The sequence below is a fragment of the Coptis chinensis genome, chromosome 7 (genome assembly GCF_015680905.1).
Source record: "Coptis chinensis isolate HL-2020 chromosome 7, ASM1568090v1, whole genome shotgun sequence".
NCBI lineage: Eukaryota > Viridiplantae > Streptophyta > Magnoliopsida > Ranunculales > Ranunculaceae > Coptis > Coptis chinensis.
The window spans coordinates 45,017,316-45,030,910 of NC_141462.1; the positions used below are offsets into that span (position 1 = coordinate 45,017,316).

Here is a 13,595-nt window from a genome sequence, read left to right on the forward strand (position 1 = left end):
GGTCATTGGCAATGGTACTGCAGTGGATATGTGGCGAGATGCTTGGGCTGGGCCTAGTTCAGTGGCTGACTTGCTCCCTCACATAGACTGGAGAATCCCCAAAACCAGAGTTAATAACTTGATAAGAAACAACCAGTGGAATTTTGCTACCGTAACTCTGCAGCTCTTTGAGACACTGGGCATGCCACTTCTCTCTCTACCCCCACCTTGCAATGAGCTAGACAATTGCCAAATCTGGAAGCCTGACAAGGAAGGCAAGTTCACGGTCCTCTCGGCTTATGACACTATTAGGGAAAATGGGAATATTATCTAGTGGCACCACAACATCTGGAACAGCTACATTCATCCCAAAACTGTTGGAATGGCTTGGAAGATTCTGCAACATATCATACCAACAGATGACAAAGTTACAAGCGAAGGTATCCAGTTGGCTTCTCGATGTAACGGATGCAAGGAAGATGAAGAAACCTTTGACCATCTATTATGGTACTGCCCAAATTCTCAAGCCCTCTGGGATTGGATTAAAAGCTTATTTCAATTGAATGCATTATTAGTACCCGGAAATGGAAATATGAAAGAAATTCTGAAAGCGACAAATCAAGCAAGTTCACTGATTAAGGAATTGTGGATAGTAGCAGTACTGAGTCTGTTGGTAGCAATATGGAAGATGAGAAATGCGCAGAGGTACAATGACTCAAACTTTAACCATCGCTACATAAGAAAGTTGGTCTGGCAAGGAATGCATACGACTGTTAAACTGTCCAAGAGCTACATGTTCAACTATGTCAAGGAATTGGCAATTCTACACTCTCTGAGGATCGAATGCAAGCCCAAGCCAATAAAAGCAATTCAACAAGTCAAATGGCACCCACCAAAGGAAGGAGTGGTAAAGATCAATTGTGATGGTAGCTCTATTGGTAATCCTGGTCAAAGGGGTGTGGGGCTAATCTTCAGAGACCATCATTGCCACCTGCTTGGTGTACTTGCACAAGGACTGGGAATAGTTACCAACTATGAAGCAGAGTGTCAAGCACTAACTCTGGCAGTGGAAGGTACGGTTGCAAGAAACTGGACACATGTTTGGCTAGAAACAGATTCATAATCAGTTGCACTTGCCTTCTCTAATGGCTACATTCCCTGGGTTCTGAAATCGAGATGGGTGAGGGCTACTGCTGTGCTCTCCTACTATAGGATATCGCATGCCTGGAGGGAAGCCAACTTCAGCGCGGATGCTGCGGCAAAGCATGGAGCCACTTTAGACCAAGATGATTTTGTATGGAGTGTGGATAGACCACCTTTTGTCACAAGATTGGAAAACCAGGACCAGTTATACTTTAGATTTTCTTAGAGTGTAGCAAGATGCCCTTTTGTTCCTTTTGTTCCTTATGTAGCAAGAAACTCTAATATGTAACATTTTATTTATCTTTATAATATATTCACATTTGCTTGCAAAAAAAAAGGGTATAACTATAATATATATCTAAGGATAAAGATAAATATTTGTTTCCTATTTTATCTTTTACTTTTTTCTTAATTAGCCATGACACGTGGACACTATAGAAACGCTTCCTCAATTGAAGAGGGTAGAGTTATAATATATATTAGATTTTGGACCCGGGCATATGCCTGGGATCTATTAAATATTTTGTGTGCTGAAAAGGCTTTACAAAATGTCTCACACAAATTTTCAAATCAGAATATATTTTTATTGAAAATAAACCAAAATACGTTAATGAGCAGCGATTATGGTGCATAAGTACTTGGAAACTAAGGGATCAAATTGAGATAGTCTCTTAACTTTGTGGTTTAGGATATTAATCTGTAAGTTTTCAAATGGAATTATCTTAAACTCGATCTAGCTTGTATAATAGTTTTCTTAGATTTATGGTGATTTAGCGGTAAATCATCACCGCTCGGCTTACGTACTAATGTGTACAAATCACTAAAATATCTATCAAATCACTAAAACAAATTGATTGTTTCCATATCCTCAAAGAAACACGTACTACTCCCACTTGAAAATATTTATCACATGAACGTGTTCAATGATGAATTGATGAATACAAAAAAAATTCTCTTTCAAGAAAATGTGTTCACCTACTTAGAATACTCTCCCAAGTATTTTCTCTTTTTCTAAGTGATTGTTTGTATACATGCAAAATATACTTATTCAATTTCAACATGAATAACAGAGAAGATCATGTCGTTCTATGTCTTTCGTCAATGTGAACATGTCAAAGTCTTAACGTAAGATTGGGTGGGTAAAATGAGTAATGACCATTAATTTTCAGATTTAAACAATCTAATAATTAAATGGATGGAAGAAGAGTGTGCTTTTCAAATAACATTCCCTTTCCAAACTTGAAGCTTCTAACATACACCTTGAACTTACAATAAAATGCTCAAATATTCCATCTTATTCCACATTTTTCTTTATTTCTTATAGTAGATTTATCTATTCTCAATGTTTCTGCAAGCACATTGCAAAACAAAGTTCGGATGAAGAAATAGTACCACAAAGTTCTTCCAATATTGCACTAATGTTGAAAGGGTTAAGTTTGATAGTATTAATAAAGTGCCACAAAAATAAGTATAATAATAATTCACACAAACACTCTTCACTCTTTTGGACCAAATAATTATCATCCATCAATTATCAGTGGAACACTCGTAAGAATTTTTAAGCTTTAATATATTTTACTCCAAAATTATTAAAATTCCTACCAAAAAATGTTTAGGTGGCTCTCTTTGCAACCAAAGTTTGTTGCGTATCAAATAAAAGTTGTTGAGCTATTGCAAGTTCAACTGTAGTTCCATCGCTTTGAAATGCTCATCACAATGCAAATTCAATAATATGTTTCTTATGCAATACCAAGAGTAGCTCATATAGGACATCATATTATTATACAACTTGGCAAGATCCTACTCCATGATGATATGGACATTCTATAAGCATCCACACCCATTTATGAAGTTAGAGAGGTAAAACATACTTGGCAGGATCCTACTCCATGGTATGGACATTCTATAAGCATCCTGACCCATATCTTTTAGCACTATCACATCTTCCTGCACTCAGAATGAGCACAAATTTTGAAAATTTATTTTTAGCACTATCCCATTTTCCTATAATCGGAAAAAAAAGAACAAAACTTAGGAAACCAAAGATAGCCGCCTCGATCAGTTAATTTAATTCTCGCTCCTGAATTGAAGTGATTTCACTCACCGTATCTTGTATTTGTTATAAGAGTCAGTTCCAATTTATGTTCCAGGAGTTGAAATGAAATGTAAGAAGGTTGTATATATTCAGTTCAAAGAAAGCCAATGTTGTTTATAAATGAAATTAGTTAAGTACATATACTTAAGGTTTTGCTTACCATTTGGGCCCTAAAGGAAACCCTCCTAAGTGCCAAATACAATTTTGCTTTTGAGTTCATTTATGTTTCCTGATGATATCCGAATACAAAATCTAGATTGTTATAGTTAGCTCTTATTGTGATGGAAAAAGCTCTATGGATTCACATGTCACTACACCATTTTTTCCTATTTGGAACGGACTGGAGCCGTTCCTATTAGGTCTGTCGCTAATGATAAATGTAAAAATGAATAATTCTACTCACGAATAGAATGATAAAATTCCAACGCAAGTAAAACTAAAACTAGACTTTACGTGATGTTTATTTATCAAAGTTTCTCTACTCTCGAATCTATCGCAATATAGTGGGAATAGAAGATTCGTTCCACTCCTAGTTCTTTAGCATTCAATATTTTCTAATATTATCAGTCCTAGCCAAAGTTAATGAGAGTAATAGTGGGAATTATACTATGATGTGAATTCAACTACAAGATACGAATAGCGAAATGACGGAAAATACTAAGGTTTGAATCTAGATAAAGAATTAGGGGGGATTGAATCCACCTTGAATCCAACTTAATAAACTAGCATAGATTGTTGTAATCAAATTCTTACGTTCTTACGATAAGAATTGGTTGTTCTAATCCCTAATCATTCATGGCAATCTCTACCAACTAATGACTAGCATGTGAGAGAGTGTAATAGACTTTTACAACGATTCTACACTACACAATCATGTTTTCATCAAGGCTTCATCAAACCCCTCTAATGGAGGTTTAACTTTGATTAATAAAACTATCATTTCTCATGGAATTCAAACAAGACATCATATAAAGATTCTAACTTTAATAATATAAAGATTCTAATCAATAATTCAAAACTAAACTAATAACTATGAAATGATTAACAACTAAGATCGAAATTAATTCTAATGAATTTAATAATTAAATTAGATTATGATTAACTAATTATGAAATAAAGACAACTAATTTATGAATTTAACAATACTAAAACTAAATAAAACTTTAATCAATAAACTAAATTGGAATGAAAATGAATACTTTATTATGAACTAATATTGATTCTAAAATAATAATCTACTAGTTCTAACACTAATTAATTGAAAGGTAAAACTAGATCTAAAACAATAATTGAAAACTAATTAATGGAATAAAACTTCAAAACTAGATCTAGAATTATCTCTAATGGCTACTTGCTATCTAACCTAATTATCTCTTAAGGAGTTAAGTTTTGTGTGTTGAAATGGAGGAGACCAGATCCACATTTTCTTGCATGGGATGAGGAGCCATGTTTTGGGTCGGAAAATCGAGCCCAAAGCCCAATTTCTTCAGTCCACAGAGCCCTTTTCAGCTAACTTTGACTTCAACAGACTTTTTGTCCACTTATGCTCCTCTGATTAGGTCAAGGTTTGGACCATTGGAAATCTTTTTCCGATCCGGTCATTTTGACATAAGGTACGCCCAATTCCAAGGCATGAGTCCAAAGATACGGTTTTTGAAAGTTCTGCTGACTTCTGTGTGCTGTTTCTGCCCGTGTTAACTTTGACTTTTCAGCTTTTGACCGGGATTTACAAAGGCTTTTTCTCCTTGAATCTTGGCCTTTAATCATAGAACTTCTTAGCAGCCAACCCTTGCTCCTTTATCTCGCCAAAGTGGTGCATTCTGCACATAATTGACTTTAATTCCTGAAATACATAAAAACACGTAATCAGCATTAACTCTTATTTATTACTCGCATAATTGGTCTAAAAGTATTATTGTTGAGGGGTTAAAATTGCAGTTTTAGGCTCTTATCAGCTAACATATGAACAAATTTATTAATCCGGTAGCTTATTTTTTGCTGACTTTTTACACACACCAAACAGGAACGGTCCCCATCTGTCCCAATTTGCCAAAATTCTGGTAGTGTGTAAACATACTATATTGCTCTATATACATTGAATAGAAAAACAACATCACATTCATAACTACCATGCATTACATCTACCTGTCTTCCAAATATGACTATCGGTGATTGTCTGATCCTTTCAATTTATAGTGTTCTTAAACCGATAGAAGCACATTTCTTTACATTAATGAGAAAGAACTTGGGAGAGTTTGCACCTTGGCATTTGATCTCGTGTTAACTTTGACATTTTCTGAATTGAGTTTTCGAGTGTATGTATGTGAGAGGTTGTGTTTGGATGATTATTAGATATATTATTAGATTGTATAAAGAAACAATGTCATACAAAAAAACATAAATCAAATGTGCAAATAAAAACACCCCTTCATAATAAGTCGGTGTTCTTTTTACAGGTTTAGACTTTCAATATGTATTATCATATTGTAGCCTGCATGTGTTTGAAAATCAGAATGAGATCCAAGAAAGAAAAACGAAAATGAAGAAAAGTGCATATGTTAAAAATGTGAGAGTGTGTGATGGGTATTCAGGCACTTACTTGGGAAGTATATTGGTATACTTCTTAAGAAGTTAATAACCAACAACAAATGCAAATTTCCGGTATATGAAAGGGTTATGTGAATAACATTTTGAGTGTTCTAATTTGATATATCTCACATAATCCTTAGAGAATGTGGGGAACCGTCGGAAATTAATTTTATACCCTATAATAAGTTATTAATTGAAGAATATGTAGTGTTTTTGAGGCCACATTAAGGATATATTGGAAATAAGTCTGTGCTTTATCATAGACACTAAAAGTGTATGATTTATAATAGGAAATTAGCTTATATATACTACAAATCATCTATTTTTTAGCAATTTTTTTTATTTGATCAAATATATAAGAATTGGAACACTAAAAGTGTTTGATTCGTAATAGGAAATTACCTTATACAAATCACCTATTTTTTAGCAATTTTTTTTATTTAATCAAATATATAAGAATTGGAAACACACTTAAACTCTCCAAATATAAGAATTAGAAATACATTCAAACTCTCAAAAGAGGTTTCATATACGTGGGATTGTTGGCTATTAGAAAAGACTATCTTTTATATTAGAGTGCCACATAGAAGAGAGAAAATGCTAATTCTCATATTAGAGTGCCACATAGGAGAGGGAAAATTATCTATTGGAGGTCTCTGCTTTAGTATATAGACAAGGTTTTAGACCCGGCCATATGGTCGAATCATTTCTAAAATTCACATTCCTTAAATTTTTGTGAGGAATTCAATGATTGATAATTATTAACATAAGTTTTTGGAGTTGATTTAGCAATGTTTTCTTATTAGAGACATATAAAATTTCCTTGTTAGATGTTGATTGACTTATTAGAGTTAGGGGTGCCAACGGGTCGGGTTTTAACTATTTCGGTTTGGGTTTTACTATTTACGGTTCTATCAGTTCAGTTATCAACGGTTTTAGTATGAGAATTATAGAACCCAACCCAAAACCATCAAAACCCACGGTTTTAAATCGAACATGCGAGTATATGTGTATTATAATTACATCTCATCACTAATTTTTAATCATGAACACTACATATTGGTTTATAATAAGTGCGTATACCACAATATATCAAGCATGTGCATCTTATTTAAATATACACGTGCATAAGTTAATTCAGAATATACACATTGACATTATTATTAACATTTTTGATACACTTGTTTAATGTATTGTTATAAAATATACATTCACTATTATGCTATATATATTTAATAGACTTTTACACGAAAAAAATATATTTTATATTATAATGTATGAGTTTGATTATGTTAAATGTAATATAATACTAAATTTTATATATCGAAATCATAATAATCGATTCCAGTTTCGGTTCGGGTACCCACGAGTTTTTTACTATTCGATTATTTATTGGTTCGGTTCTTAATGACCCATTTTAAATGGGTCTAACTTTTTAAGACCCAGAACTGGAATATTCGGTTTCGGTTCGAGTTCGGTTTCGGGTAATCGGGTACCATTGGCACTCCTAATTAGAGTTGTGCTGTATTAGGAAACTTCTTAAGATTAAGAGTTCATGTTGTATTAGGAAACTTTTTATAATTAATTAAGAATGTCCACATGGCATACCTATGTTTCAAGAATGTGCCACCTAGAAAAGTGATTGTCCACATAAGATGTACTCTGCTTTAACATAGAGAGAGGTGATAGTAGATATAAAGATACATATTTGATGATTTGGCAAACGTAGTCAACTAATTTTGTAACGGTCAAAACTTGTTTGCTTCATAATTGTACAACGGTCAAAATTTGAAATTAGTTGACTCCGTTTACCAAATCATCAAATACATATAAATACTTAACAACGTATATAATGAGTACCTATATTAGCAATATTTGAAATATACGGTACCCTATTTTGTAAAAAAAAAATAATACATTACCCATAATGTAAAATCCACTATAGTTCAGTATCCATGTCAATATTTTTTTCAACATATAATGAAGTTGCACTGGCTAAGCCCAGACGACCAGTCACATTATAGCTCAAATGCTTAAATTGGTAAATCATATAAGGTATGATAGATGCTTATCTTCCTTTTGAACAAGCTTTCTTAACTCGGCAATTTCTTTCATGGTAAATTAAACAAAAACTTTTTCGGATTTTCCAAGACTTTCTTCTTTTTGTGAGCTGAATCCTTTTCTCTATCACTTTCCATGGTTGTGTGATGAGGGAAAAGAAAATGTCATGTGGCAAACTGGCTCGGGTAAGAACATCAATTTTTTATATGGAATGATTCTTGGATTCCAAGCCTTCCTCAGGTAAGATATCTCCATCTGTAACTTCCCACCATAGTCGCAATTTGGTTTATGAACTCCTACTCCCCACTACCATACTAGACCATGGAACACAGGCCTCCTCAATTCATTATTTGACACCAGTATTAGTTAAGTAATCCAAAATATTTACGGACAAGTCTAAATGGGTCTTGAACAAATCTGGTCTTCATTTAGTCAAGTCAATGTATAGGAAACTCAGGCACTCAGCACACACAACACCACTCTGCCACAGTCCAAAACAAATATTGCTTTTTGGAAGAACACCCACTCACTTACACTCTTTGCCTGGAAATCTATCTAATAAAATAGATCAGTGTGGGGCTGCAGGGCCCCATCTGGCGGCTACAAATCCTCCTCACAAGTTATGACATGGTAGATCCAATGTATTCTATGCCTTGAGTTGTTAACTTTCTTTGTATATGATCCACTAAATCACACTTGATAATAAAGTAAAAAAACAATACTATTGTGGTGGGTGTGTTGTCCCCATGTTAGTCAACAATAGTTACTGGACTATGGGGTGGGTTTATAACTATTTAAGTCGGTTAACGTTTAACTTAAAATAAAATTAAAGAGCTGGACCTTAAGTCACAACAATGGACTAAGTGCGGCACCCACTATGCCCTTGGTGCATGGTGGTGTTATGTCCCGTTTTCGCCAAAGGCGCGATGAGCTGATCAGTGTCGCGGTACCCACTAGGCAATGATGGTGGTTGATCAGTCTCTAAATATGCATTTTTATCCTCTTATAATGCTTCAGTTTAGTCAAATTATATAATCAATAATGTAGAAAACTCATGTTCTTATTGCCTTTTCAGGATACAAGCCTATTCTAGACCAAATACCTCAAAAGATGTGTTTTAGAGCCAAAAGGAGCCTAAATGGGACCACATGGAACAACTGGGAAAAAGTGCTAAAAAGTCAACGGTCAACGATCAAAGTCAACTCAAGGGTCCAAAAACTCAAAAGCTCAGGAAACACTTCAAGGTTTAAAGGATCAAGAGTTTAAACCTTTGCAAGACTATGGCTAAACATCTAAAGCTTCAAAAGACCAAATGACTCAAATTCCCAAAGACATGGGCTTGGGCCCAAAAGGCTTGATCTTAATTATCTACTAAAAAAAGGCACAAGAAGATTCTATATTAGGTTGTTTGTGGGATAAGATAAGATATGAGAAGTGCAATTATGTACATCTCTACACATATATAAGTGTAGTGATGCCCACATAATATGTATGTTGGTTAGGATAGTTTAGTTAGGAGTAGTGTAAGTAAGTAGGAGTAGGAGATCATAATTAGTTAATTGTTTTTATTTATTTTTAATTCATTGTTTTCTATTTTCATTGATTTAAAACTTCAACATTTATTGAATCTAGTTGGTTTTCTTCCATTCAAAGTGTTTAATCTTGCTTTTCATAACAATAGTTCTTCAAAACATCTTCTCAATCATTCATTCACCCAACCAAAGTTGGTTATACTCATTTGAATCAATCAAATGATTATAACTTGCTAACCAAGCTATATTTTTAATATCTAATTGAGTCCTGATATCAATAAACCAATCTATTGGTAATACAACACAATCTAAACCAGCACTGTTGGATTTGTTTGAGATATCCACTCAAGTAGGGGCCACCAATCTCTTTCCTTACAAAAAAAAAAAAGAAGGCACACACCCTTACATCATCTTTGTTGACTAAATAAGTACTTAACAATAAAAACAAAACAAAACAAAGGAAATAATAAAAAGAAAAAGAGTACTCTAAAATATAAAAACTAAACCGAAAGAAAGAAAGAAAGAAAGAGGAGCAAACTTAAAAAAAAAAAAAACGTATGCTCTGAACAAAAATAGAAAGATCAACGAAGAAGAAGATGCACCAGTGTCCTAAAAAAAATAAAGAAGAAAGATCTAGACTCTCTCTTCTCTCTCTTTCTCTATGATTCATTCATTTCAAAAAAAATTGTTGATTCCCTTTATTTGTTTCTTTCTGCCGTTGTTTAAAAATCTACTTAATCAATGCTGTTGTTGTAAGAATCCAATTGGTTGGCTACTACAGACTTTGTATCAGGTGTGCAATTTCTAATTGTGAGTGGGTTTTATTCATTACACATGTTCAATTAAACCTATTTTTTCTTAGTATGAATTGAATCTATTAAAATTCAATTTGGGTCTCTGAATTTGGTTATATTTTCTTTATTTACTCCCTTATTCCATATCATATCAATTAGCTGTATTTGGTGTATTGTTTTAAATTAGGGTACATATATTATTTATTGGTAGATAATGATGATGCTCTTGCTTTGTCAATTTTAAAGCTAAATTCGAAATGCAAGGTTTGTACGATTCGATTCTTATGGTTGGCGTAATTGAAATTCTAGCTAGCAAGTATACTCAGAAACTTAAATTGCAATTGCGAGGTAATTTATTCCTTTGTATGATTAAATTTCTTAGTTGCATAACTACTACTATGTAATAATCTCCTTAGTTGATTGATCTCGCTGTTGTAAGAATCTCATTGGTGGTTGCTTATGATGTTGTATTGGGTACGTAATTTTCCTTAGTATGAAACTATTAAAATGGTATATAATTTGTTGTATTTTTTTTTTTGTTTATTTTCTTATTCCATATCATATAAATAAATGAGTACTCTAAATAAATTCCATTTGTGATATTGTTCCAAATTGGAGTACATAATTAAGAGTACTCCATAATTAATACTGGTATTGTTGGTCTTGTTACTGTCTATTTTATCAGTTAAATTGCCTTTGGCGAGGTAAAATTCGTTTCTTATCATTGGTGTAATGGAAATTTTGGCAAGTGTTCTCAACACAAAATAAGGTAGTGCTGGTGGAATTTTAATTGCACCAAGTGGCAATGTCTATGACATTAGATCACTACGTCAAAACAGAGGATTTAGGACACGCATGACGCCCCAGAATAGGACGGCTTCTAACTGTATAAAACTAAACCACGGCTAATTCCTGGCATTAGACAGCTTATATCAGTCTATTCATATTCGTCGGTCTTCCGCTGCCTGCTTCCATCTTCAGCATGTTGTCGAGTTACTCCCTTCTCCTTTGAGCGCCTAGAAACCATTTCCCCCAAAAAAAAATTTGACCCAATTTGTTTTCCCTCTTAAAATTTCAGGTTCCCAACAAATACCAATTTCTCACTCCGTCTTTCTCTCACTACGGCGTTTCTGCAAAAAGAAGGTAACCACTTCTTTCTTTCTTTTTTTTTTCCCACTGAAATTGGTTTCGCACTTAAATCCCCAAATTCAACATCACAACATTCATGAAATTAAGCTACACTCTCGATATCCAGCAAACAAAAAAGAAAGGGAGAATCTATTCTTTTCTTTTCCTAGCCGTACTACGACTTGCTAACAAAGAGATCCTCACATAGGTAATTCCTTCACTCGGTAGCCACTGGCATCACGCTATGCAAAAAGGCCCAACAACGATCCTTTCGAAAAGGAGGAGGAAGAAGTCTTGAGTGAGAAAACATACCTGGGGGATTAGTGTCTTTCTTCTGTTTTGCCGCTTCTCGATGGGGTTTGCGTGTTATTCAGTTTTTGCTTGTTCTTCACTAACAAGTTTGTGATGTTTTAATTTATTAGGTTCTTTTCCTGTTGGATTTTTTCTTCAAGTAAAGGATGAATTTTTCTCACTGCTTCTCACAAGGTATAAAATGGTTTAACTTTATTTATTCTTTGTTTCTAAGATTTAACTTTAGAACTAGGAAGTGTTGGACCTTGATAAGAGCCCAAAACTGTAGTTTTAACCCCTTAATAATCATACTGTTAGACCAATTATGTGAATAATAAGTAAGAGTTAATACTGATTACGTGTTTTTATGCATTTCAGGCTTCAAAGTCCATTATGCGCAGAAATGTGCAACTTTAGCGAGATAAAGGAGCAAAAGTCAGCTGAACTTCCGAATGCCATATCTTTGGACTCAGACCTCGGATTAAGGCCTACCTTATGTCAAAACGACCGGCTCGGAAAGAGCTTTGCAATGGTCCAAGCCTTGACCCAATCAGAGGAGCAGAAGTGGACGAAAAGTCTGTGGAAGCCAACTGCAGCTGAAGAGGCCTTTTTGGACTGAAAGTGTTGGGTTTTGGGCCTGATTCTCTGGCCCAACCCATGGCTCCAAGCCCATGCACGAATTTTGGATCTGGATGTATAAAAACAAAAGCTTAGCTCTTTGTTAATGGTAGCTAGTTAGACCTAAATTAAGATATAGAATTATAGATCTAGTTTTATTAATTAAATTAAGTTTTAGTTCCATTTAAATTCTTGTTTTAGATTAAATCTCTGAATCATTATTCTTGATTGATTAGATAAATAAAGTAGTATTTTTATCAAGTTCGAATTTGTCATTTCCATTTTAGATCTAAATTCAATTCTTGTCATTGTTTTATTCCAGCCATTAAATTAGATTCATTATTGCTAAATTAAGTAAATTTCAATGCTTTATATTATGTTTAGTTTAGATTCAATGGTAAATGTTAGATTGATGACTCAAGGCTAAACCTCCATTAGAGGGGTTGATGAAGCCTTGATGAAAACTTAGTTGTTTAGTATAGAAGCGTTGTAGAATCTATTCCACTATAGAAGGTGGGTGTTTAGCCATGAGAATGGGTGGCGACCTCACATGCTAGTTAGTACTTGGTAGAAATGCCATGAACACTAGGGATTAGACTCGGAATTCTTGCCGTGAAAACGTAAGAATCGAGATACCACAATCTATGCTAGGTCATTAAGTTAGATTCGAGGTGGATTCAATTCCCCTCTAATTCCTTATCTAGAGTCAACAATAGTATTTCCATAGCATTTGTAGTTCATTTCTAGTAATCATCTTAATTAAGTATCGTAGTATAATATTTCGTAAAGCTCTCATTGACTTAAGGGCGACTAGTTAGACTTAGAAAACAATCCATGCTAGGGAACTAGGAGTGGAACGAACTTCGTACTCCATTTAGTGCAATTCGCATTGAGAGTAGAAGCTTTGATAATTAAGAGTAAAAGGATAAGTTTAGTTTACTTACGTTTTGGATTCATCGTTCATTTCGTAGGTAGACTAGTCATTTTACAGTTATCAAATGGCGCCGCTGCCATCTTAGTTGCACTTTAGCATCGTTTTCTTTGTAGAAGTAGTTATTTTTAAGTCCCATTAAACCCACCCACCCTTGTTTGATTCATACTGTGGTTGCCGTTTCAGGTTTGGAAAAATTCAGCGAAAATTCGAAGCGCCGCGCCAAAGAAAGGCGACGACCAGCTAAGTTCTTTGGAATTTCGTTTACAACAGAGCGCCAGCAAAGAAAGGCGCGACCAGCTATCTTCTTGGAGCTTCGACTTTGCTTTGGCCTTCAGCATACGAAGATATAAGCCAGCGCCCCTTCGAAAATTCAGGATTTCCACGGTTTGATTGAACCCGAGTTGTCAAGTTTTTCGGTGTTCTAATCTCTT

The 13,595-nt window shown here is 34.2% G+C and overlaps 1 protein-coding gene across 1 annotated transcript; it reads left to right on the forward strand.

The window, feature by feature from the left end:
* Nucleotides 1–361: 361 nt before the first annotated feature.
* Nucleotides 362–1,102, forward strand: LOC147487662 (uncharacterized). Its single transcript, XM_086574100.1, has one exon. The coding sequence runs from the start codon at nucleotides 362–364 to the stop codon at nucleotides 1,100–1,102; it is 741 nt and encodes a 246-aa protein (XP_086430226.1).
* The last annotated feature ends 12,493 nt before the right edge of the window (nucleotides 1,103–13,595 follow it).